A 25,402-nucleotide genomic window follows, 5' to 3' on the forward strand; every position below is an offset into this window, starting at 1 on the left:
CCCCACAGTTTAAGGGGTCTGTTCCACAAGACTGCACTCACATCAGATACTAATCCCAAGTCCTCCTGCCTCTCTGCAGTTTGAAGAGACCCACCCATCTCTTTACCTTTATCAGACTTCGCCAGCCCCGAGTTAATCACTGGGGCTTCCAGGTACTGCTGCATACGGAGGATTCCTCCCACTGAAGCCTGGGCGATTAAAGAGATGTCAGTGGATCCTGGAGATGCTTTTTGGCCTTTCAGTTTCCTAACTCTGTGCTGCAGGAGACATTCAAGGGAAATCTGGATGACTTAGCGGCCGCTTTCAGGTTTGCCACTGGTGTGATGTGGAAGGAGATACCAGCTGTTCTCTAGATTAAGGGGAAAATTAGCTTAGAACCCTTAGGAGGGATTTAGGTTTGATCTACAAACTTTCTGATTGCAGCAGTTACTAGGCTGCTGGAATTACCTTGGATATCTGGGAAATCTTCCTGGATATATTTAAGGACTGGATAATTCCCATCTGTTTATAACGGCTTTTATGGAACCATTCTGGAGGGAGGAGAGTGGCCTGGAAACTCTCACAAAGTCAGGCAGATAAAAAGTATTTTCTGTTTTCTCCTTGTGGTGGTCTTTTCCCTTTGCCTTTAGAATATACTCTACCATTGTAGATTCTGGATATTAGCCCTTTGTCAGATCCAGAATCTACAATGAACTCAAACAAATTTACAAGAAAAAAACAAACAACCCCATCAAAAAGTGGGCAGAGGACATGAACAGACACTTCTCAAAAGAAGACATTTATGCAGCCAAAAAACACATGAAGAAATGCTCATCATCACTGGCCATCAGAGAAATGCAAATCAAAACCACAGTGAGATACCATCTCACACCAGTTAGAATGGCCATCATTAAAAAATCTGGAAACGACAGGTGCTGGAGAGGATGTGGAGAAATAGGAACACTTTTACACTGTTGGTGGGACTGTAAACTAGTTCAACCATTGTGGAAGTCAGTGTGGCGAATCCTCAGGGATCTCGAACTAGAAATACCATTTGACCCAGCCATCCCATTACTGGGTATATACCCAAAGGACTATAAATCATGCTGCTATAAAGACACATGCACACGTATGTTTATTGCGGCACTATTCACAATAGCAAAGAGTTGGAACCAACCCAAATGTCCAACAACGATAGACTGGATTAAGAAAATGTGGCACATATACACCATGGAATACTATGCAGCCATAAAAAATGATGAGTTCGTGTCTTTTGTAGGTTCATGGATGAAACTGGAAAACATCATTCTCAGTAAACTATCGCAAGGACAAAAAACCAAACACCACATGTTCTCACTCATAGGTGGGAATTGAACAATGAGAACTCATGGACACAGGAAGGGGAACATCACACTCCGGGGACTGTTGTGGGGTGGGGGGAGGGGGGAGGGACAGCATTAGGAGATACACCTAATGCTAAATGACGAGTTAATGGGTGCAGGAAATTAACATGGCACATGGATACATATGTAACAAACCTGCACATTGTGCACATGTACCCTAAAACCCTAAAGTATAAAAAAAAAAAAAAAAAAAATATACTCTACCATTTCCTCCTTTATGGATGTACTTACTGTCTGTTGGTCTAATGGAAAATCTCTGAGACAAAAAGCTATGTCTAGCCCTGAGATTAAGGCATCCTTGGGCTTCATCCAAATGGGAGACAGCCAATCTCATGCAGGGCTTCCACTTTATTTGGAAATGAAAGTAGAAGCACTTCTGCTGTTTTGTTTTCCACTGGTCTTGAGAAAGCCACAGACGCTCAGCAAAGACTGCAGGTCTAGCCAGGGGACACAGGGTAAGAGAGAAGAGGCTGAAGTCATGTTAGATCAGTGGTCTTCACAAGGGGCTCTGCCTGCTTCTTTATTTGTAGGGTTTATTTAGCTCCCTCCACAAACAGACTGAAAGTTTTCACAGGGAAATTGCTTAATTTTCAGCCATTTTCTGCTTGCCAGAGTTGAATGTAAAAGGTGGAATCAGGCTCCTGGGATAAATACAATGGACTGGACTAGATTTGCAAGGCCTGGGAGACAGAAGAAGGTTCTGACCCAGACCCGTTCTTCTTTTCTATTTTTTAATAGATGTGTTGAGCTATTGACATATAATAGACTGTATTATATGTAAAGTGTACCATTTGATCAGTTTTAATATATATTTGTATATGTGTGTGTGTATGAATAAATAAGTCCAGGAAACTATCATGGAATCATATATCATATTCATGAACTTAAGGTAGCAGACATATCCACACCCCCCAAAATTTCCTCTTGCCCCTTGGTAATCCCTCCTTCTCACTCCTTCCTATTCTCATTTCTTCTAACAGATGTTTTCATTTTTTAGAGTTTTATATAAATGAAATCATATAGTATGTGCCTTTTTTGTCTGGCTTCTGTTACTCACGTGATTATTTTGAGATTTGTTCATTTTATTGCTTAGGATCAACAGTTCATTCCCTTTAATTAAGAATGGCATACCATAATTTGTTTATCCATTTACCCGTCAACGAACATTGGGTCATTGTTTTTGGCTATTACAAATAAAAGTGTGACGAACAGTCATGTACAAGTCTTTGTATGTACACATGCTTTTCTTCTCTTGAGTAAATATTTAGGACTAGGATGGCTGAATTAAACATTTGTTTGACTTTCTAAGAAACTGTCAAATGTTTTCCAAAGGAATGGTACTACTTTACATTTTTACTAGCAATATATGAGAGTTCCAAGTGCTCCACATCTTTGCCAAGAGTTGGTACAGTCAATCTTCGTAATGTTAGCCATTCCAATAGGTGTGTAGTGGTATTTCATTGTGGTTTTCAGTTGCATGTCTCTTATAACTAATGAGGGTGAACATCTTTTTATGTAGTTGTTTGATATCCCTATATCTTGTTTGGTGAAGTGCCTCTTCAAATGTTTTGCCCATTTTAAAAAGTGGTTGTTTGTTTTCTTATTAATGAGTTTTGAAAGTTCTTTATGCATTCTAGATAAACACCCTGTATTAGATATGTGTTTTGTAAAACTTTTTCTCAGTCTGTGGTTTGCTTTTCATTCACTTAAATTGTATCTTTCAAAGAGCAGATGTTTCAAATTTTGATGAAGACCAATTTGTCATATTTTTTTCAAATGGATTGCACTTTTGTTGTTATACCCAAGAAACTTTTGCCTAAGCTAAGGTCAGAAAGATGTTTCCTTCTTGAAGTTTTATGTTTATAGGTTGTACATTTAGGTCTGTGATACATTGTAAGTTATTTTTTATATATAGTACAAGGTGTGAATTAAAATTCTTTTTGCGGCTGGGTGCGGTGGCTCATGCCTGTAATCCCAGCACTTTGGGAGGCCAAGGTGGGCGGATCATGAAGTCAGGAGATCAAGACCATCCTGGCTATGGTGAAACCCCATCTCTACTAAAAATATAAAAAATTAGCTGGGCGTGGTGGCAAGCACCTGTAGTCCCAGCTACTTGGGAGACTGAGGCAGGAGAATGGCGTAACTCGAGAGGTGGAGCTTGCAGTAAGCCAGAGATCACGCCACTGCACTCCAGCCTGAGCAAGACTCTGTCTCAAAACAAAAAACTCTTTTTGCAAATGGATATTCAATTGTTTCAGTATCATTTGTTGGAAAAAACTATGCTTTATCCCCTGAATTGCCTTGCATCTTTGCCAAAAATCATTTATATACATGGGTCTATTTTTGGCTTCTCTGTTCTATATTCTGTTCCATTTATCTGTCTGTGTGTCTTTATGCCAGTATCACTGTCTTGCCTACTATAGCTTTATAATAAGTCTTGAAATCAGGTAGTGTTTGTCTTCCAATTTTGTTCTTCTTTTTCAAAGTTGTTTTGGATATTCTAGGTTTTTCTCATTTTTTGTGAATTTTAGATCAGGTTATCAATTTCTACAAATAAGCCTGGTGGGATTTTGACTGGAATTGAGATGAATCTATTGGACTTAGGAAGAAATAACATCTTAATAATATTGAGTCTCTCAATCCCATGAACATGGCATATCTCTCCATTTGTTTATGTCTTCTTTGTATTCTCATTGATATTGTATGACTTTCAGTGTATAAGTATTACACATCCTTTGTCAGATATATTCATATCTCATATTTTTATACCATTGCAAATGATATTTTTATTTCAATTTTAATTTTTTATTGCTAGTATAGATAAATACAATTGATTATCATATACTGAGTGTGTGTCCTGCAACCTTGTCAAATTCACTTATTAGTTATAGTAGCTTTTTGTGAATTTCATCAGTTTTTTTTATATAAGCACTCCTGCTGTCTGGGAATAAAGACAATTTAACTTCTTCCTTTCCAATCTGAATGTATTTTATTTCTTTTTCTTGCTCCATTGAACTAGCTAAAATCTCCAACACAGTGTTGAATAGAAGTGGTAAGAGTAGACATTCTTGTCTTTTTCTTGACCCCAGGGACAAAACATTTGGTCTTTCACCCTTAAGTATGATGTTAGCTGTTGTTTTTGTAGATGCCCATTTTCATGTTGGGCCAGTTCCTTCCTATTCCTAGTTCTCTCAGTTTTTATCAGGAGTCCATTTTGTCAGATGCTTTTTCTGTATCTATTGAGGTGATCAAAAGGTTTATCTTTTAAAATTTGTTAATATGGTGAATTACATTATTGATTTTCAAATGTTAAACCATTCTTGCATTTCTCAGATAAACCCTGGTTGGTCAGGGTTATCATCTTTTTATATGGCGTTGAACTCAATCTGTTACAATTTGCTAAAGAATGTTTACATCTGTGTTCATAAGGGATATTGGCATTCTTTTTTTGTAATATCTTCATTCACTTTTGGTATCAGGGTAATGCTAGCCTCATATAATATGTTAGGAAGTATTTCCTACTCTTCAATTTTCTGAAAGAGTCAGTGTAGAATTGGTATTACTTATTCTTTAAATATTTGATAGAATTCATCAATTTAGCTATGCGGACCTGAAGTTTTCTTGTGGGAAGATTTTTTGTTTAACTATCAGGTCAATTTCTTTAGCAGATATAGAATTATTCATGTAATCTATCTCTCCTTGAGTAAGCTTTGGTATTTAGTGTTTTTCAAGGAATCGGTTCATCTAATCTAAATTGTCAAATTTGTTGGCATAAAGTTATTCATAATATTCTCTTATTAGCCGTTTATTGTCTATAGTATCTGTAAGATATCACCTCATATTGCTGATATTGCAATTTGTATCTTCTCTCTTTATTGATCTTCTCAAGGAGCCAGCTTTTAGTTTTGTTGATTTTCTCCATTGCTTTTCTGTTTTCTATTTCATTTTTTCTTCTCTGATCCTTATTATTTTTTTCTCCTTACTTCAAGTTTAATTCGTATTTATTTTTCTTGTTTCTTAAGGTAAAATCTGAGGTCACTGATTTGAGCCCTTTCTTCTTGCCATGTATATATGATTAGTGCTATAAATGTTTTCCTCAGTACTGCTTTAGCAGTATCCCACAAAATTTGATATATTGTGCTTTTTTTTTTCATTTAGTTCAATATACTTTTTCATTTCTCCTTTCCTTTTTTTCTTTGGCCCATGGGTTGTTTAGAATTGTGTTGCTCTCTTTCTAAATACTTGGACATTTTCCAGAGGTCTCTCTGTTATTGGTTTCTAATGTAATTCCATGTGGTCAGAGTACATACTTTGTACAAATTGAATCCTTTTAAATTTATTAGGACTCATTTTATGACCCAGAATATGGATTATCTTGGTCAGTATTCCACGTGTATTTGAAAAGTATATTTAGCTGTCATTGGGTGGAGTATTCTATAAATGTCAATTAAGTCAAGATGGTTGATAGTGTTCAAATCATCTGTATCCTTACAGATTTCTGTCTACTTGTTTTATAAATTATTGAGAGAGAAAGTTATTGAAATCTTTGGATATCATTGTGACTTTGCTATTTTTCCTTGCAGTTCAATCAGTTTTTGCTTTGTGTATTTTGAAGCTCTGCTATTAGACACGTAAATGTTTAGCATTATTATAGCATATTGATGGATTGACCTTTTATCAATATGAAATGACTTTTTCATTCCCATTAATATTCTTCCTTCTGTAATCCATTTTGCCTGATGTTAATAGGCAATATTCTCTTAACTAATGTTAATGTGTTATATCTTTTTCCAGCCTTTTACTTTTAACAGTTTGTGTCTTTATGTGGAAAGCACATTTCTTGTAGGCAGGATATAGTTGGGTTTCCTCAGCATAGGTAGTCTACCAAGCTGTGCCTGTGTTTCCCCTCCCCGTGCCATGACCTAAAAACTCTTTAGACAATAAGACAGGGCAAACTTGGGGCTCATTTTGTTTCTTTCCTATGTCTCAGGGACAGAGCTTGAACTAGAGTAAGATGAGTGAAGCCCCTATGATAAAAAAAAAATTAAGGCAGAAATCACTGTCAGATGCACAATTTTGCAAGTGAAAGCCTCCTTAGATTTTTGTACCCTAAGCAGCTGACTCTTAGGAAGGTACTAATTCTCAGGGTTGTGTAAGTGCAGGGTTAGCTCCTGAGAGTAAATGTCTTTTTAAATCCTGTTCTGTAGGAGCTTCACTCAGCTCAGTATAGTCCTGCCCCTGCTTAAGGATCACCATCCTTCATTCCTGATGTCTAGTGTCTTGAAAACCATTTTTAAAGTTATATTCTCTCTGGAATTTTGGTCATTTCAATTGGGAGGGTAAATCCAGCCTCTGATAGTACATCTTTTCTGGAAACAGAAGTCTAGACTTACTCATTATAAGATAAAAATTCCACATATAGAACTACCTGCCTGAAATAAAAATGCTTGCAGGCCCTTCTCTGAAGACTTCAGCAAAAGATTGGTCTTCCTTCATGCAGTGATCAGTGAGTACCTACTATGTACCATATTCTAGGCTAGAAACTGGCAGTAAAATCAAATAAGACATGGTGCCTGTCTACTGGTTGCTCATAGCTGACTTCTCTAGAACTACTAGTTGACTCTTTCATGTCGTGCATCACCTGTTACCAGGTGGGCAGAGGTAGAAGGAAAGTGGTCTAGGGAAGGTAGAAAGCCAGTGAGCATCAGATCTGGAACTAAGAAATCCTCTCTACTATTTCTCAGGCCCAGAGTGACTTGAGGGCTCACTTAAGGTCACACAGCTATTTACTAGTAGTTGATTGCTACAGAGTCTATTTAGGACTCATTCTAAAACATCTTCCCCAACTATCAGTCACCATTATTGAAATCCCACCATTAGGGACTCTCAGAGGCTCATTCATTAAGGGCAGGGACCATGTCCTATTCACTATTTCACCTAACACTATTTCACAGTGTTAGCTCAGAGCTTGCTGCGTGGTAATCAGTAGATGGAAATAAATGAATGGATGAATGGATGAATGAATGAATGAATGAATGAAAGACATTCCCGTTAAAATGATGAATATGCCTCTGGGAGGTGATTTAGATCAGTTGGGGATGAGTATACTGTTAAGAGCAAGCCCACAACTGGGTCTCAGGCAGGCAATGTGGTATAGCGGAAGAGGTCTCTGACTGTGCTAGACCCTGATACAAATTAACCTCTCCAAAATTCAGTTTCCTCATCTGTATGATGGGAATCCGAATTATACTTACCATATGGGAGGATGTCAGGTTCAATAGGATGAAGTATGCTAGGGGCCTGGCAAGAGAAAGCACTCAAGGAATGACAGATATTATTAACCTCGTCTCCTGGGAGCAGCAGGTCGGAGTAGGGTGGGGCCTATTGGGAGCAGAGACCTTGCAGACAGAGTCCCAGCAAGGTACCAGGAAGACAACAGCCTGTTCTGCTCATGTGATATATTTACAGAAACTCACGTTACCACCATCATTATCCAAAAGCCCTTCCAAAGCCAGCACTGCATGCAGGTGGGCTGAACAATGCACATAAAAGCCATGGAGACACAGCCCTGCCCCCTCAGACTTACATGCAAGGCAGCTCCCTCTGGGGAAGACAGAATGAAAATGTTAAATCTGCTTAGGATTAGGTGATGGTCAGTTCACACACAGAGAGATGACAAGAAAGAACATTTCCTGAGGATGGGGCTGGTCAGATGGGCCAGTGTGGGAATTACATGTTCAGCCACGCGGAGCAAGAGGTGTAGCCTGATCTGCAATGTCAAGGCCTTAGTACATGAAGTTCATTCCTGAGGCCAGGAGCTCTTCCAGCTCTGGCCCACAGCTCTTGACAAATCTGGTAAGTAGAAGATGGTCACTGAAATCAACAGATTTTAGATTGCTTTGGACATGGTATAGCTGAGCCAGAGGCCCAGGGCCTGGTAATCAGAGAAACCTGCCTGGTGATTCACTTATTTTCCTCCTTTCTTACTCACACGGACACAGGAAATGTGATCCAGGGCATCACGTTCTCCAGCTCGCCAAAAATGCATGACAGTGCATATCTCTATTTTTAAATCGAAGTGTCATCATGTATTTAAAATTTGGACCTATTCTACTTCCAAAAAGTCTTCAGATGGAAAAAAATCCAAGGATGTTGTTATTTCCTTTTATCCCGTGAACTTAGTTTTGTATTAATAACATTTATAATTCATAACATTTTATGATGTGGGGATTTCACAGACTTACAGATGCTCAGAACTAGAAGGGACCTGAAAGACAAACAGGTCCAGTGTTCTCCTCATACAGATAAGGAAACTGAGGCCCAGACAGGTACCGACTTGTTCAAGGTCATTTAAGCAGCAGTGGAGTCCAGACTAGAAGCCAGGTTTCTGTATGCCCTCTTCCACATCACATTGCAAGACACCCTCTGAAAACACTCCTTCAGGGTCTTTGAAAGTCTGATTGAGGTATATGATTTGTGATTCGGTTTGGGCTGAAAACAGCCTTGGGTGTCACCAAACCAGGCCTGGCAAGTCCTGTACAACATGAAGCTCCTTGAGAATGGGGCACATTTTCTCCTATGTAAACTGCAGAGCTCACAGCTGTGGCAGAGGTCTATGACATTGGGTAAGAGCTCACCAAGAACTTGTTGACTGTGAATGATGTAGGAGCAAGTGCATCCACCTGAGGAGAGCTTTCCACCCTCGGCAATGCTGAGGAGTCAGGACAGGGTGGGATTGAGATCATAGAAGTTATACAAGCTTAGATTTCAATCTCAGCTTTTGTAGTAATTTGCTGTGTGATATTGGGCAAGTCACTCAATGTCTCTGAGCCTCAGTTTTCACATTGCTAAAATAAAGATGATAATGGCTATGTCAGAGAGATGTGAGAATTACATGAAAAAAAATGTATATAGAGGCCATGGCATGGTGTCTAAGTAAACGCTCTATAAATGGCAGCTGGTCTATCAGGATCTGTTTTGTTGTTGTTTGGTTGTTTAAATTGGGAGAAATTATTTTTGGGCTCCTCCTATTCCATCTCCTTTCAATCTGGAGATGTCTGTCTTCTTTCCGCACTCTTCCTTTCTCCCTTTGATGGGCTTGCTGATCTATTAGTGATCATGAAATATTTTCCCCTTGTCCTGAGCTTTTGCTAATTAAGAGGTGGTTGCTAAGAGATGCCTGGACACACTGGTGGGTGGCTCTGTGCTTCCTTATCATCCCCCCTTGTTCTTTTTCAGCCTCACTCCAACCCACCACACCCACTTCTCTCTCCCATTTTCCATGTTCAGATTCTGAAAAAGACTTCAAGAAACTGACTCATCTCGATGGCTGCCCCTGACGGGAGGGTAGTCTCCAGACCCCAGAGACTTGGTCAGGGGTCTGGCCAGGGGCCAAAGGGGAGTGGAGCCTGCCTGCATCCCCTGGACAGCCTGGAGCAGAAGGAGACTCAGGAGCAGACGTCGGGCCAGCTCGTCATGCTGAGGAAGGCACAGGAGTTCTTTCAGACCTGTGATGCTGAAGGCAAGGGCTTCATCGCCAGGAAGGATATGCAGGTAAGCAGGGTCCCAGGTAGGCCTGCCCACCGAGAATGCCAAATGTCTTCCTATCTTGGGTTAGAGCTTACCCCGTGGGAGGTGCCATCCTTAACAGAAAAGATGCCATCAGTTCTGTCTTGGAAGGAAGGGTCTGACCAAACTCTACTAGGAGCCGGACCTCCTGGGTTCATTCTATTTCTGGCTTTTACTGGCGGTCAGACTCCAGGGCTACTTCCTCCCTGCCTCGATAACTCTCCAGGATTGTGGGAAATGATAACAGTAACATAAGGGACTTAAGTAAGACACAGAGAAGAACCTTCTGAAACTAAAAGTAGAAAGGCACCAACTTGAGTTATAACAAAGTCATTCCTGCTGTCTGTGCCTCAGGAATAGGCACAGCCTCTCCCACACATGTGAGGAAGGCATTTCTGAGGTCATTTTACCCGTCTCTCACCTTCAAACCAAACACACTGCACTCTCCTGTAGAGATTCTCCAGAGAGATGGTGTGCAGAATCAGCGCACACCATTGCCTAGTGCAGGGCCCGGCAGCCTTTTCATAAAGGTCCAGAGAATAAATATTTTCCACTTGGTGGACCTTACAGTCTCTATCACAACTACTCATCTCTGCTGTTACAGCACAAAAGCATCCATAGGCAATATGTGAACAAATGAGGGTGCCGTGTTCCAATAAAACTTTATTTATGGACAAGGAAGTTTGAATTTTATATAATTTCCATGTGTCACCAAGTACTGTTATTCTTTTGATATTTCTTTTTGACCATTTAAAAATGTAAAAATCAGGCTTAGCTCACTAGCCACACCAAAATAGGGGATTGCTGGGTTAGCCCAGGGGCAGAGTTTGCCCACTCCTGGTTTGGTGCCTTTCTTTCTTTAGTTTCAAAAACTTCTCAGTGTCTGACTGAAGTCTTTTATGCTGCAGTCAGGATTTCGCTTGAACATGGGTGAATAAAATACAGACTCCACTAGAGTACTTTGAAAGCAGCTCTTTTCCCCTCAGTCTTTGTGTCACTCACTCCATCAGAGTAATTTTTGAAGGGACGCATCCCTGTGCTGTTGGAGGAAGCACAATGGCTAGGCTCTTTCTTTAAGTCTAGTTTTTCAGAATATGCCACAGTTGGGCAGTGAAATGGAGACCCTCATTAGGCTCAGCCCCATCTCTGCTCATGCAAGTGAGCTCTGAGGTGTGGAGGCTGTGAAAGGAGCCTTGTGACTCAGGGTGAAGTGTGGCAGTTCTTTCTCTCCCTGGCCCCACGTGATGGTGTTCTTATGCTTTTCCTGGAGCTGTTCCACTCTCTAACTGTTGCACGAATTGAGGGGAAAGACCTGGGGAACAACATCAGCTCAGCCCACAATTGAGCCCAGCCCACCCTTCTTTGCAATGATGACTCCCCCAATAAGTTTCTTTCACCAAAACCCAGTCCCCAAAGGTTCACTCCACGTTGAAGGCCAGATTCGGCGTGTTTTGAGGAAACCTTTGACAAACCCCGTCTGTGAACTTCATAATTGGCATTCACAGGTCTGCAGTAGTGGTGGTTGGTGGTAGTGGTTTCAAAATCAGGCTTAACTTTTGATTATTCCCTTTAGACAGAAAGAAAAGGAAATTCACATTTATGGAGGGTCAACTCTGGGCCACATGTACTGTGCAACTCAGCACTCTTGCTGCATATAATCTAATTAACTCTCATTGAGCCCCACTCTTTAATGAAGGGATGAGGAGGCATGGAGAATTGAAACTAGGTATAAAGTTTTAAAGAAATCACTTGTATTTGACTTGAAATATAGTCAGAAACATTAAGTCCCAGAAATACTGACTCAACCTTCCTCCCCAGTCCTCACTCCTGATCCAGGCAGGAGGACACCTGAACCAAAAAGCCACCAAGCCGATAACTTGGCATCCACGGCATTTATTTCTGCTGTCTACTTAATTTTCTGAAGTTTTTCTGAACCTGTGGCCAATGAAGCACTTGAAATGCTTAGTTCTTCAGGCTGGCAAGTGCTGTCAAGAGAGGGAACTGAGCATGTCATTTAAGCACCATCTCTGGCTGCTTCGGCTGGCTACCTCTGAAGGAAGATAGGCTGGGGGAGATGAATGAAGAAGAAGAGAAACGGGCTTCTCATGGTCAGCTGTGGCTCTCTGCAGAAAGTCCCCATGCCCCTTGGTTCTCCTGGAGCAGCTCCTCCAGGCATCTGTGTTGTTGGCTTGTCACTTCCACATGGGGCTGCGGTGTGCATATGGTCACCCCCTTTGGTTGGTGTCCAGCTTCCTGGGCCTGGCCACCACGACCTTTTTTACTTCAGGCTCCCAGCACAGCCTCATGGGAACTGGAAGGGAAAGAGCTCACGTTTTTCATATACACACAAATTCAGAAAGCAGGAAAGGTCCTTGACACCAGAGAGTGGTCTTCAAGGAAGGAGAGGCTGCAGGCCATGTGGGAAGGAGAACGCAGGAGGCTGAGGAGCTAGTGGAGAAGCCAAGTGGGAAGAAGTCACAGATAGCTTGCATTTGTTTTGAAAATGGAATGGGGTGCTGGCCAACATGGCCAACTAGACGCAGCCAGGTGGAACAGCTGCCACCAAAGGAACAAGATGACTGGTGCTCTCCTAACAGATCTTCAGAGGGAAGGCACTGAGAGTGGATGGAGGGAAGACACAGAATCTGGGCTGAAAGGGGAGGAAGCTGGGAACCATGCATGGGGACTCATTCCCAGCCCCCAACAACTCCAGGGGAATGGCTGAGTTGAACTGGCAATGAGCAACCCACTCTCTCCATGGGCCCCTGGAACCCAGCAGGATGAGAGCCCTCAACCACCATGGACACTCGATTTGGCAGGAAGAAGTACTTAGAGAAGTAGAGGTGCCACACCAGCTGATGCAGAGCCCAGAGGGTTTGATGTGGGTGCGTCTGTAGGAGAGCATGGCCAGATGCAAAGAACCCCAGTAAGATACTTCCAAGATCATCCTCAAGACACGTAATAATCAGATTCTCTAAGACTGAAATGAAAGAAAAAATGTTAAAGGCAGCTATAGAGAAAGGTCAGGTCACCTACAAAGGGAAGCCCATCAGACTAACAGCAGACTTTTCAGTAGAAACCCTACAAACCAGAAGAGACTAGGGGCCAATATTCAACATACTCTAAGAGAAGAAATTCCAACCCAGAATTTTATATCCAGCCAAACTGAGCTTCATAAGCAGAGAAATAAGTCCCTTTTTAGGCAAGCAAATGCTGAGGGAATTTGTTAGCACTGACCTGTTTTACAAGAAACCCATCTCCCTAGGCTCGACTTACTCCCATAGGAGACTTTAGTCCTAGGGGAACTGTCAGACCTGAACTCTGCAGGGCAGTCTTGTCCATCAGACAGGGCCGGTCTGACTTGAGCACCCTTTGGTCTGCTGGCCTCTCCCAGGGACCCAGCCTGGATGCGCTTGCTTGTGGAGCAGCCGAAGGTGTCCTGGGGGCCCGCATCGTAGCTCCTGTGCTAGTAGACTTGTGGCTGACTGGCAGAGAGCTCCAGTAGGGCAGCCCCTAAGGCCATGCACCAGCCTGCCTGCTCCCTTCTCACATTGCAGCTTCCCCCAGGCCCACAGCAACTCCCACATTGCTTTGCCAGTGCATGTGTGTGCAGGCAGGTTTTGCCTTCCTTGCCCTGCCAGCACACACATGTGCATGCACCCTGCTCTGCCACTGCTGTGGCAAGAGTGCACTCTGCCTCCCTCCTCTGCTGGGCTACCATTGCAGTTGGAGCCTTGGAGGGCACAGAGCCAGCCAGCCACACCCTCACCAGTGCCCCACTCTGATGCCAACACTGCCACAGAAGTGAAACTAGGCACAGAGAACAGCAAACCCTTCCCCTGCCCTGAGTGATCACCCATGACTGTGGTGATGGAGAGAGTGCACATAGACCTGCACTAGCCAGTGCCCCACCCCCATGCTAACACCACCACCAGCACAACTATGCACACTGTTGCCCACAGGGGCCTCTGGCCCCCCAAGCCATGCTGCCTTAATTACTGTAGTGAACACCCACACAGAGGCAGGCACTCTAGCACCCACTAGCACCCTGCTGCAGCCAATAAGTGTGCACCCCACCATGCTGCTGCCACTGCTGCTGTTGGCACATACAAAGAAGGACAGATCCCACTGCCACCACACTACAAAACGCTTTGGCTGGCTGACACCACCCATTGGAACATAGTGACCAATGGTCCAGAAGCACCTCACCCCCAACCCCATCCCCACCCCCAGCATGGATTCCTAACCTTGAGGAGCCAGAGAAAAAAACCAGGGCCTGATACAGGTCCCCTAGAGTTAGAGCACACAGTCCAGGAATTGGGAGCTGAGCATTGGCCCCCTAAAATCTTCCAGAAATGAAGCCAGTCAGCTGAACCCACCTCATACCACAATCAAACCCTCCAGGTCATCGAATAGGATAAAAGAAAAAAAAATCCAAAGGTCAGCAACTTCAAAGACTAAAGAAACATCAGCCCACAAAGATGAGAAAGGATCAGTGCAAGAACTCTGACAACTCAAAAAGCCAGAGTGCCTTCAATAGCACTACCTCTCCAGAAAGGGTTCTGAACTGGGCTGAGATGGCTGACGTGACAAAAAGAAAATTCAGCATATGAATAAGAATGAGGATCACTGAGATGCAGGCATACATTGAAACCCAATCCAAGGAAGCTAAGAATCACAATAAAATGATATGGCAGCTGACAGACAAAATAGCCAGTATAGAAAACAACGTAACTGACCAGATAGATCTGAAAAACTACGCTACAAGAATTTCATAATTCAATCACAAGTATTAATAGCAGAATAGACCAAGCAGAGGAAAGAATCTCAGCGCTTGAAGACTGGTTTTCTGAAATAAGACAGCCAGACGAGAATAGGGAAAAAAGAATGAAAATGAATGAATAAAACCTCTGAGAAATATGGGATTATGTAAAGAGATAAAATCTATGACTTACTGGTGTCCCTGAAAGAGATAGGGAGAGTGTAAGCACTTTGGAAAACACATTTCAGGATATCATCCATGAGAACTTCCCCCAACCTAGCTAGAGGCCAACATTCAAATTTAGGAAATGCAGAGAACCCCAGTAAGATACTTCACAAGAAGATCATCCTCAATCCTCAAAACACATAATAATCACATTCTCCAAGATTGAAATGAAAGAAAAAATGTTAAAGGCAGCTATAAAGGTCAGGTCACCTACAAAGGGAAGCCCATCAGACTAACAGCAGGCTTCTCAGTAGAAACCCTACAAGCCAGAAGAGATTGGGGACCAATATTCAACATACATAAATAAAAGAAACTTCAACCCAGAATTTCATATCCAGCCAAACTAAGCTTCATAAGTGAAGGAGAATTAAGATACCTTTCAGACGAGCAAATGCTGAGGGAATTTGTTACCACTGACCTGCTTTACAAGAGCTCCTGAAGGAAGCACTAAATATGGAAAGGAGAGACTGTTACCAGCCACTACAAAAACACACTTAAGTATGCAGACCAGTGACACTGTGCAGCAACCACACAAACAAGTCTGCATAACCAGCTAACATCATGACAGGATCAAATCCACACGTGTTAATAATAACCTTGAATATAAACAGGCTAAATGCCCCCAATTAAAAGGCAGAGAGTGACAAGTGACCAAGACCCATTGGTATGCTATCTTCAAGAGATGCATCTCACTTGCAATGACACCCACAGGCTCAAAATAAAAGGATGGAGAAAAATCTACCAAGCAAATGGAAAACAGAAAAAAAGCAGGGGTTGCAATCCTAATTTCAGACAAAACAGACTTTAAACCAAGAAAGACAAAGAAAGGCATTACATAATGGTAAAGGATTCATTCAATAAGAAGACCTAACTATCTTCAATATATATGTACCCAACACAGGAGCACCCAGATTCATAAAGCAAGTTCTTAGAGACCTTCAAAGAGACTTAGACTCCCACACTGTCATAGTGGAAGACTTCAACACCCCACTGATGGTATTAGACAGATCAATGAGGCAGAAAATTAACACGGATATTCAGGACCTGAACCCAGCAATGGACCAAATGGACCTGATAGACATCTACAGAACTCTCCATCCCCAAACAACAGAACATACATTCTTCTCATCACCACATGGCCCATACTCTTAATTTGGCCACATAATTGGACATAAAACACTCCTCAGCAAATGCAAAAGAACTGAAATCATAACAACCACTCTCTCAGACCACAGCACAATCAAATTAGAAATCAAGACTAAGAAATTTACTAAAAACCATACAATTACGTTGAAATTGAATAACCTGCTCATGAATGACTTTGGGGTAATTAAAGAAACTAAGGCAGAAATCAAGAAATTCTTTGAAGCTAATGAAAACAAAGATACAACATACCAGAATCTCTGGGACACACCTAAGGCAGTGTTAAGAGGTAAATTTATAGCACTAAATGCCCACATTAAAAAGTTAGAAAGATCTCAATTTAGCAACCTAACATCACAATTAAAAGAACTAGAGAACCAAGAGCAAACCAATCCTAAAGCTGGCAGAAGACAAGAAATAACCATAATCAGAGCTGAACTCAAGGAGATTGGAACAGGAAAAACCATTAGAAAGATCAATGAATCCAGGAGGTTTTTTTTTTTTTTTTTTTTGGAAAAAATAAGTTAATAAAATAGATAGACCATGAGAAAAACTAATAAAGAAGAAAAGAGAGAAGCTCCAAATAAACACAATTAGAAATGGCAAAGGCAGTATTACTACTGACTACACAAAAATGCAAATAATCATCAAAGAATATTATGAACACCTCTATGCACACAAATTAGAAAATCTAGAAGAAGTTGATAAATTCCTGGACATGTACACCCTTCCAAGACTGAGCCAGGAAGAAATTAAATCCCTGAACAGACAAATTATGAGCTCTGAAACTGAATCAGTAATAAATAGCCTACCAACCAAAAAAAAAAGCCAAGGACCAGACAGTTTCACAGCTGAATTCTACCAGATGTACAAACAAAAGCTGGTACCATTCCTACTGAAACTATTCAAAAAAAATTGAGGAGGGATTCCTCTCTAACTCACTCTATGAGGCCAGCATCATCCTGATATCAAAACCTGGCAGAGACACAACAAAAAAAGAAAACTTCAGGTCAATATCCTTGATGAACATTGATGCAAAATTCCTCAACAAAATACCGGCAAACCAAATCCAACAGCACACCAAAAAGCTTACCCACCATGCTCAAGTAAGCTTTATCCCTGGGATGCAAGGTTGGTTCAACATACACAAATCAATCAATGTAATTCACCACATAAACAAAACAAAAGACAAAAACCACATGATTATCTCAATAGATACAGAAAAGACTTTTGATAAGATTCAACACACTTCATGTTAAAACCTCTCAACAAACTAGGTATTGAAGGAACATACCTCAAAATAATAAGAGCCATCTATGGCAGACCAATAGCCAACATCATACTGAATGGTCAAAAGCTGGAAGCATTCCCCTTGAAAACCAACACAAGACAAGGATGCCCTCTCTCACCACTCCTATTCAACATACTATAGGAAGTCCTGGCTAGAGGAGTCAGGCAAAAGAAAGATATAAAGGACATCCATTTAGAAAGAGAGGAAGTCAAGCTATCTCTGTTTGCACAAGACATGATTCTATATCTAAAAAACCCCATAGTCTCAGCCCAAAAGCTCCGTAATCTGATAAACAACTTCAACAAAATCTCAGTACTTTGTACAAAATCACTAGCATTCCCATACACCAACAACAGCCAAGCCAAGAGCCAAATCAGGAAGATATTCCCATTCACAATTGCCACAAAAACAATAAAATACAGCTTAGGAATACAGCTAACCAGGAAGGTGAAAGATCTCTACAAGGAGAACTAAAAAACACTGCTCAGAGAAATCAGAGATGACACAAACAAAGGGAAAAACATTCTATGCTCATGCATCAGAAGAATCAATATCACTAAAATGGCCATAACTGCCTAAAGCAATTTATACATTCAACACCATTCATGTCAAACTACCAAGGACATTATTCACAGAACTAGAAAAAACTATTTTAAAATTCATATGGAACCAAAAGAGCTCAAATAGCCAAGGCAATCCTAAGCAGAAAGAACAAAGCTGGAGGCATAACATTACCCAACTTCAAACTATACGACAGGGCTATAGTAACCAAAACAGCATGGTACTGACACAAAAACAGACACATAGACCAATGGAACAGAATAGAGAGCCCAGAAATAAGGCTGCACACCCACAACCATCTGATCTTTGACAAAGCTAACAAAAACAAGCAACAGGGAAAGGACTCCCTATTCAATAAATGGTGCTGGGATAACTGGCTAGTCATATGCAGAAGATATTGAAACTGGACCCCTTCCTTACAATATGCAAAACAAAACTCAAAATGGATTACAGATTTAAATGTAAAGCCCAAAACTATAAAAACCCTGGAAGACAACCTAGGCAATACAATTCTGTACATAAGAATGGGCAAGGATTTCATGATGAAGATGCCAAAAGCAATTGCAACAAAAAGCAAAAATTGACAAATGGAATTTAATTAAAGAGCTTCTGCACAGCAAAAGAAACTATCAACAGAGTAAACAGACAACCTACAGAATGGGAGAAAAGTTTTGCAAACTATGGACTGACAAAGGTCTAATATACAGTATCTATAAGGAACTTACACAAATTTATAAGAAAGAAACAAGCAATCCCATAAAAAAGTGGGCAAAAGACATGAATAGAAACTTTTCAAAAGAAGACATACATGTGTCCAACAAGCACATGAAGAAAAGGTCATCACTGATCATTAGAGAAATGCAAATCAAAACCACAATGAGATACCATCTCACACCAGTCAGAATGGCTATTACTAAAAAGTCAAAAAATAACAGGTGCTGGCAAGGTTGCGGAGATAAAGGAACACTTACACACTGTTGGTGGGAGTCTAAATTCGTTCAACCATTGTGGAAAGCAGTGTGGCAATTCCTCAAAAACCTAGAAACAGAACTACCATGGACCCAGCAATCCCATTACTGGGTATATACCCAAAGGAATAGAAATCATTCTGACACAAAGACACATGTATGTGTTCATTGTAGCACCATTCACAATAGCAAAGACATGGAATCAACCTAAATGCCCATCAATGGTAGACTGGATAAAGAAAATGTGATACATATACACCATGGAATACTATGCAGCCATAAAAAGAACAAGATCATATCTTTTGCAGCAACTTGGTTGGAGCTGGAGGCCATTATCCATAGCAAACTAATTCAGGAACAGAAAATCAAATACCACGTGTTCTTACTTATACGTGGGAGCTAAAGGATGAGAACACATCGGCACATGTTGGAGGGGGACAACACACACTGGGGCTGGTTGGACAGTGGAGGGTGGAAGGAGGGAGAGGATCCGGAAAAATAATGGGTACTAGTCTTAATACTTGGGTGATGAAATAATATGTACAACAAACCCCCATGACACAAGTTTACCTATATAACAAACCTACACATATACCCTTGAACTTAAAAGTTAAAAAAAAAAAAAAAGAAAATGGGATGAGAGGAGCAAGCCTCTCCTCCAGGGCTGTTTTTCTTCTTTCTTCTTATTAAAAATGGATTGTGAGATTGGCTTCACAATTTTCAAGGGGTGGGGAGACTGCCATGTGATCTGAGCCACCGGTAAGTAGCCAGCTCACTCAGATAGAGCAAGGACCAGAGGGAGAAAGGGCAGGGTGCTTAAGCTGTTTTTAATCGGGGTCCCTGAGAAACCTGGAGAAACCCAGGAGGAGCCCAATGTGTGCTACACTCAAGCTAGGAGCACAAGCTGCCCTCTGCTCGGGCATGTGAAATGCATATGTTCTGCTCTAGGGGTAGCAGATGATGGACATTGACCTGCATGAACAGAGTTTAGAGAGTCCTCTGCCTCCCTTATGACTCCTCAGGTGTCACACTGTCCTTCATGAGGAACCTCTCTGGGTTTCCTGGGGATCTCTCCAGACAGAATTGGGGTAGATGTTTCTTTGCAGGGTTAGGTCTGGTGCAGTACCCTAGAAGCTTCATGGGGGGCTGAGTCAGTCCTGCCTCACAAGAAAGGACAGAGGGAAAAGGTTACAGAGAGCATGAAGAGACTCCATCAGCTGGGAGAGGGAGAGGGAGAGGGAGAGAGGACGGGCAGGAATCTCTCTGAGAAAACCTAGAGCCTCAAAAGCCCTGTTGCCCTGATTTTTTGGAGGAGTAAAAGGATTGTCTACCACACCAAGCACCTGCCTCCCCAACACTGCCCAGAATTCCTGGCTATGCCAAACTTAAGAGTCGTTTAGGAGTTAGCAAACTAACCAGATCTGGGCCACTACCTGTTTTTGTAAGTAAAGTTTTCTTGGAACACAGATGTGCTCATTCTTTTATGTGTTTTCCATGGCTACTTTTACACTGCAGTGGCAGAGTGAAGTAGTTGTGACAAAGACCGAATGGCCCACAAAGCCTAAAATATGCACTCCCTGGCTGTTTTCAGAAAAGCCAGCTAACTCCTGATTTAGGTTAACTGGAAAACTTTAAAAGATTTTTGTAGTAAATTCACTTGGGTTTTAATCCTCCATCTGCAACTTGCTAGTAATACGAATTTGTGTGAGTCTCTTAACCCCTCTAGGCTACAGTTTCTCAGCTGTGAATTATTTATAGCTACCTCCCAGCATTAAAAGAGAATTGAATGAGCTTAAGCATGTAGGCACACTCAACCCTGAGACTGGGACCTGGAAATCCCTGGAAATGCACTGTGTATGTGCCACGTCTTAGCCCAGTCCCTGATGTCCTCTGCACTGTGATTGTGTTTAATTGTGGTAAGATACAGATATCACACAATTTACCATTGTAACCGTTTTTTATGTGTGCAGTTCAGTGACATTAAGTACATTCACTTTCTTCTGCAACCACCATTATCATTTATCTCCAGAACTCTTTTTTATCATGCAAAACAGAAACTCTGTACCCATAAAACAATGTCCTCATTTCGCCTACTCCCAGCCCCTGGCAACCACCATCCTATTTTCTGTCTCTCTGAATTGGACTACTCAAGGTGTCCTATATAGGTGGATTTATATAATATTTGTCCTTTTGTGACTGGCTTATTTCACTTAATATAATGTCCTCAAGTTTCATCCATATCGTAGCATGTATCAGAATATTTTTAAAGGCTGAATAATATTCCATTGTATGTATATACCACATTTTGTTTCTCCATTCCTTTGTCAGTAGGTTCTTGGGTAGCTTCCACCTGTTGGCTATATGTGAATAATGCTGATGTGGACATGGATGGGCAAATATCTGTTCAAGTCCTTGCTTTTTATTCTTTGGTGTATATACCCAGAAGTGGAATTGCTGGATTATAGGATAATTCTATTTTGTAAATTTTTTGAGGAGACACTATACCATTTTATACAATAGCTGCACCATCACATTGTAATTTTAAGGTGCAAGTTGTCTGTCCTGTCTTAGAGAAAAGAAATGGGCATTTCTGCTGAAAAGGGAACCTTCCACTCGTATCCAGCTGCTGTTATTCTTTGTGTCCAATCTACATGAGTGGCAGCAGTTTTGCCTCCTGGAGGACATATGGCAATGTGTAATGTTCACGACTACACCAATTGTCATGCTTGGGGATAGGTTCCAGCCCATGCTGAGGTCCAAAGGGAGTGGGTGGATGAGCGGAAACAACACTCAGGGGGCCGTAGGCAGGTGAATATGGTTTTATTCAGCAGCAGCTTTCATCAACAGCTTTCTCACACTGTCCACCCTGTCTTGGCTACTTAATCCGGCGGCCCCCACACACAGCTGCATGGCCTGCTCTCCTTTGCCTTCAGGGTCAGCAGCTTAATTCTTTCTTTGGGCTTGTGTCCTGGCTCCCCGCAGTCTGTCTGCAATGACAGACAGCTCTGACTCTCGCTTTCTCTGGGCACAAGCGCAAGCATGTCTGCGCAGTGTTGAACAGGACAATTATAATTTTCCAGACAATAGTGGTGTACAGCCAAGTGATGGCCTTCTCATGTTATGGCTACATGGCTGTGATAACAAGTGGAATTATACGCCTGTGCTCTAAACTCGCTGAGTCGCGCAGGATGTAAACATTCTACCTCGGTCTATCCTTGACCAAAGCACAGCCATGTTCCTTACACAATGTATGGAGGCATTTTTTATTGAAACGACTGGTGAGGGAAGTGCTGCCGGCGTTTAGCAGGCAAAGGCTAGGGATGCTGCTACATATCCTATAATACGCAGGATGGTCCCTCCCCTGCCTTCCCCTCCACTACCCCCTTAACCAAAAATTGTCCACTCCAAAATGTCGGTAGTGCCAAAGTTGAGAAACTCTGGCCTATAGCACGTAATCAGCCCAAGCCAAGCACATCAAGGTGCAAAGCAGGATAAAAGTTGATTCTGCCCTCCCACCTCCCACTCTCTTCCTAAAGAGATTTGGTATAGCTGAGCTGTACCACAAGGAAGAGGGTGGTTGCTGCTGGAATGGGGGTCTGAAAAGAATGCTGTGACTGCCCCAAAAGGAGGGACAGTGTAATTCTGGACATAAAAAATGGATATCCTCTGATTTTCTCCTTAATAAAAATGTCATGGAAGCATGTTTGCAGCTATGCAGCCGTATGCTTTAAGCTACATGGGTATGTTACTGGGCTGGTGACCAGGAAGGTAAAGGAGTCTGGCTGGAGTGCAACAAAAGACATCACTTTCCCGTGGCTCTGGGGCATGAACTCTCAGTACTGCTGCTGTAGATGCTTCATGTTCCAGGTTCTGGAAGGCTGCCATCACTATGAGTCTTCCTGAGAATTAGCAGCTGGGCTGGTCGGGATCTGGACTGTGTGAGGTCTAGAGCAGCACTCTGTACACAGGAGCTCAGGGTCTCCTGCCATTGCTGTTAGTCAAGCGCTTATCTATGCCTTCCTTCAACACTTACCTAAATAGTCCATGTTTGGCAGCATTGGGCTAGATCCTGGGGACACAACAGTGCCTAACGAATGAGGTCCCTGTTCTCAGAGCACTGAGGGAGCAGACATTCATCAACGAATCACATCTATCAGTATATAAAATGCTAATCGAGAAAGACTTATGAATGGGAGAAAGGTACTTTGGGGAGCTTGTATAACCTGACCTAACCTGGGGAGGTGCAAAGGCCTTATGGAGGAAGTGATGCAGGAGCTGAGAGTGAAGAAAGAGTGAGCGAGGCTGGTGTTTAAAGGAGCCGCAGAGTCCTCAAGAGCTCCTAGGGCCATGGGCAGTATGAATAGGAAGCTGAGTTCCTCCTTGTGTCTCTCTTTTTCCCTGGCCCGTCCTTCCAGGTGTGTGAAAAGCTGTGCGTGCCACAGGATCTCTGGAAGGCTGGGTCTTGGTGGTGCTGGCAAGAGAGACTTTGTGTTCTGATTTTGGTGGTGCTGGTAGGTGGGTAGGTGTGGAAGGTAACGAAGGTGAGGGAATAACAGAATGAATGCACTGGAGAATTATTAGACAGTTGCTCAAGCCCTGGATGGAAAATCAGTTCTTTTTCCCAGCTGTGGTCTCCACTGTGACTTTAGGCAAATCTCAGAGCCTCACAGGCCTATTGCACAGTGGGATAATCTTGCTCCCCTCCACCCTGCTTATCTCAGTTAGTTAAAAATGTAGGCCAGGCGCGGTGGCTCACACCTGTAATCCCAGCGCTTTGGGAGGCCAAGGCAGGTGGATCACAAGGTCAGGTGTTCAAGACCAGCCTGGCCAAGATGGTGAAACCCTGTCTCTACTAAAAATACAAAAATTAGCTGAGTGTGGTGGTGGGTGCTTGTAATCCCAGCTACCCGGGAGGCTGAGGCAGGAGAATCGCTTGAACCCAGGAGGCGGAGGTTGCAGTGAGCCGAGATCACACTACTCTACTCCAGCCTGGGTGACATAGCAAGACTCTGTCTCAAAAATAATAACAATAATAATAATAATAAAAATGATGTAAACAGTGCCAGGGGACCATACCAGAATAAGCTGGTTTTCTGTGGCTCTGCAGGCCCTGAGCAGAGTGAAAAATAAGAGATAATTATGGTGATTAAGACTAAAAGATTTTTCAAGGAGGGCCAACAAAACAAGGTGAAAGAATCAGGTGTAGTGTAGTTGCAGAGAAGGCTGAAGAAGCACTCAGCGCTGATTTGCCAGGACTTGAAGAGTAAGAATTACTTGGAACCTATAATATTGCTTTCCCCGTCTTCACCGACAACAGGAGGAGGAAACTGGCTTGAGATGTGGACAAGAAGGACTGGGATTAGACAACAGGGGGATTTGGGGTTGGAAGTGCTGCTGGATTCAGGAATGGTGCCTAAGGTGAGCTGTGAACTAGCCTCTCCTGGTTCATGCTAACATGAGAAAAGTGTGTGGGGTTTTTGAGTGAAAGGCCTGTTGAGGGTCCCGTTGATCTCTGGAATTTTCTTGCAGCTCGTTTCTTGCTCCAGCCCAGTGTGAGAGACCACATTTTGAATCAGATCCAGCAATCCTAGGCTGAGGGTGGGGAAGGAGGAAGGATTATCCCAAGGAAGGACAGGAATGTGAGCATGACAGGAGCTTGCGCTTTTCCCCTACCTCGGGTGTGATGCTTATTTCCAGTGATGCTAATAAAATCCCTGCTTGCAAAATGGACTCTCTCCCCACCCCGTGTTCTCCTACTGTAGCTTTTGAGACAGCTGGTTTATGGATTGTTGATAAGTCAGAGATTCTGCTGAATGCTAAGCAGATATACTTCCAGAATCTTTGCACACTCTCTCTCACTCTCCTTCCTTTTCTGAAAAGCCCATTCATATTTAATTCTTCTAAATGGCTTCCACACCAGCCTGTCTTCCCACTTTATAATGCATCATAGTCTCCCTTAATGCATGTACCTGCCAAATTAAGCTTTATGGCTTATCAGCTAGAACCGCCATAGGATCAAGCCAAGTATTCTTGCCAGTGATGTTATGGGTTTTCACACCTGCCAGCTCTTTTTTATTGTTGAGGTTGGTATGCACCTTTCTTCTTACAAAGCCCTGCATTCATCGTCTTCAGCTGTCAGTCACTTCCACACTGGCAATTTTGCACAGTTATCGCTTAGGTAACTGGGAGGAAGGGAGATGGTCGGCTGAGATATAATGGACTCTCTGGGGAGTTCTCATTTGGAGACCTAGATTATTTGGGTATGAGGGGACACTTGCTTCAACTATGCAAATTAGCCTTGGCCTGGAGCCATTGCACATCAGGCAGAAGGCCAGAAGGGAGCAGCAACAGCTCAGCTACTTTGCTCTTGGGCCTAACCATTGGTCTCTGTCCTTCCCTCCTTCTGAGGTCTGAGTCTGTTCTAGACACAAATCCAGCGATGACCTCCTCACACTGTCTTGTCCAGTCCCCCTTTAACACACAAATACTCTTGGGGGCTTTA

The 25,402-nt window shown here is 42.4% G+C and overlaps 1 protein-coding gene across 7 annotated transcripts in view; it reads left to right on the top strand.

The window, feature by feature from the left end:
* The window catches only part of CRACR2A (calcium release activated channel regulator 2A), a 154,470-nt gene that overhangs the window by 47,050 nt on the left and 82,018 nt on the right, over nt 1–25,402 (top strand). For all 7 annotated transcript variants that reach the window (XR_010120917.1, XR_010120915.1, XR_010120916.1 and 4 more), the window contains exon 3: nt 9,672–9,935. Coding sequence is in view for 4 of the 7 variants with exons in the window: in XM_055281072.2 (XP_055137047.2) it covers nt 9,708–9,935 (228 nt within the window). In the remaining 3 variants the exon portion in view is untranslated. The remainder of the gene's footprint in view (nt 1–9,671; nt 9,936–25,402) is intronic.

This window comes from Symphalangus syndactylus, chromosome 5 (genome assembly GCF_028878055.3).
Source record: "Symphalangus syndactylus isolate Jambi chromosome 5, NHGRI_mSymSyn1-v2.1_pri, whole genome shotgun sequence".
Classification (NCBI taxonomy): domain Eukaryota; kingdom Metazoa; phylum Chordata; class Mammalia; order Primates; family Hylobatidae; genus Symphalangus; species Symphalangus syndactylus.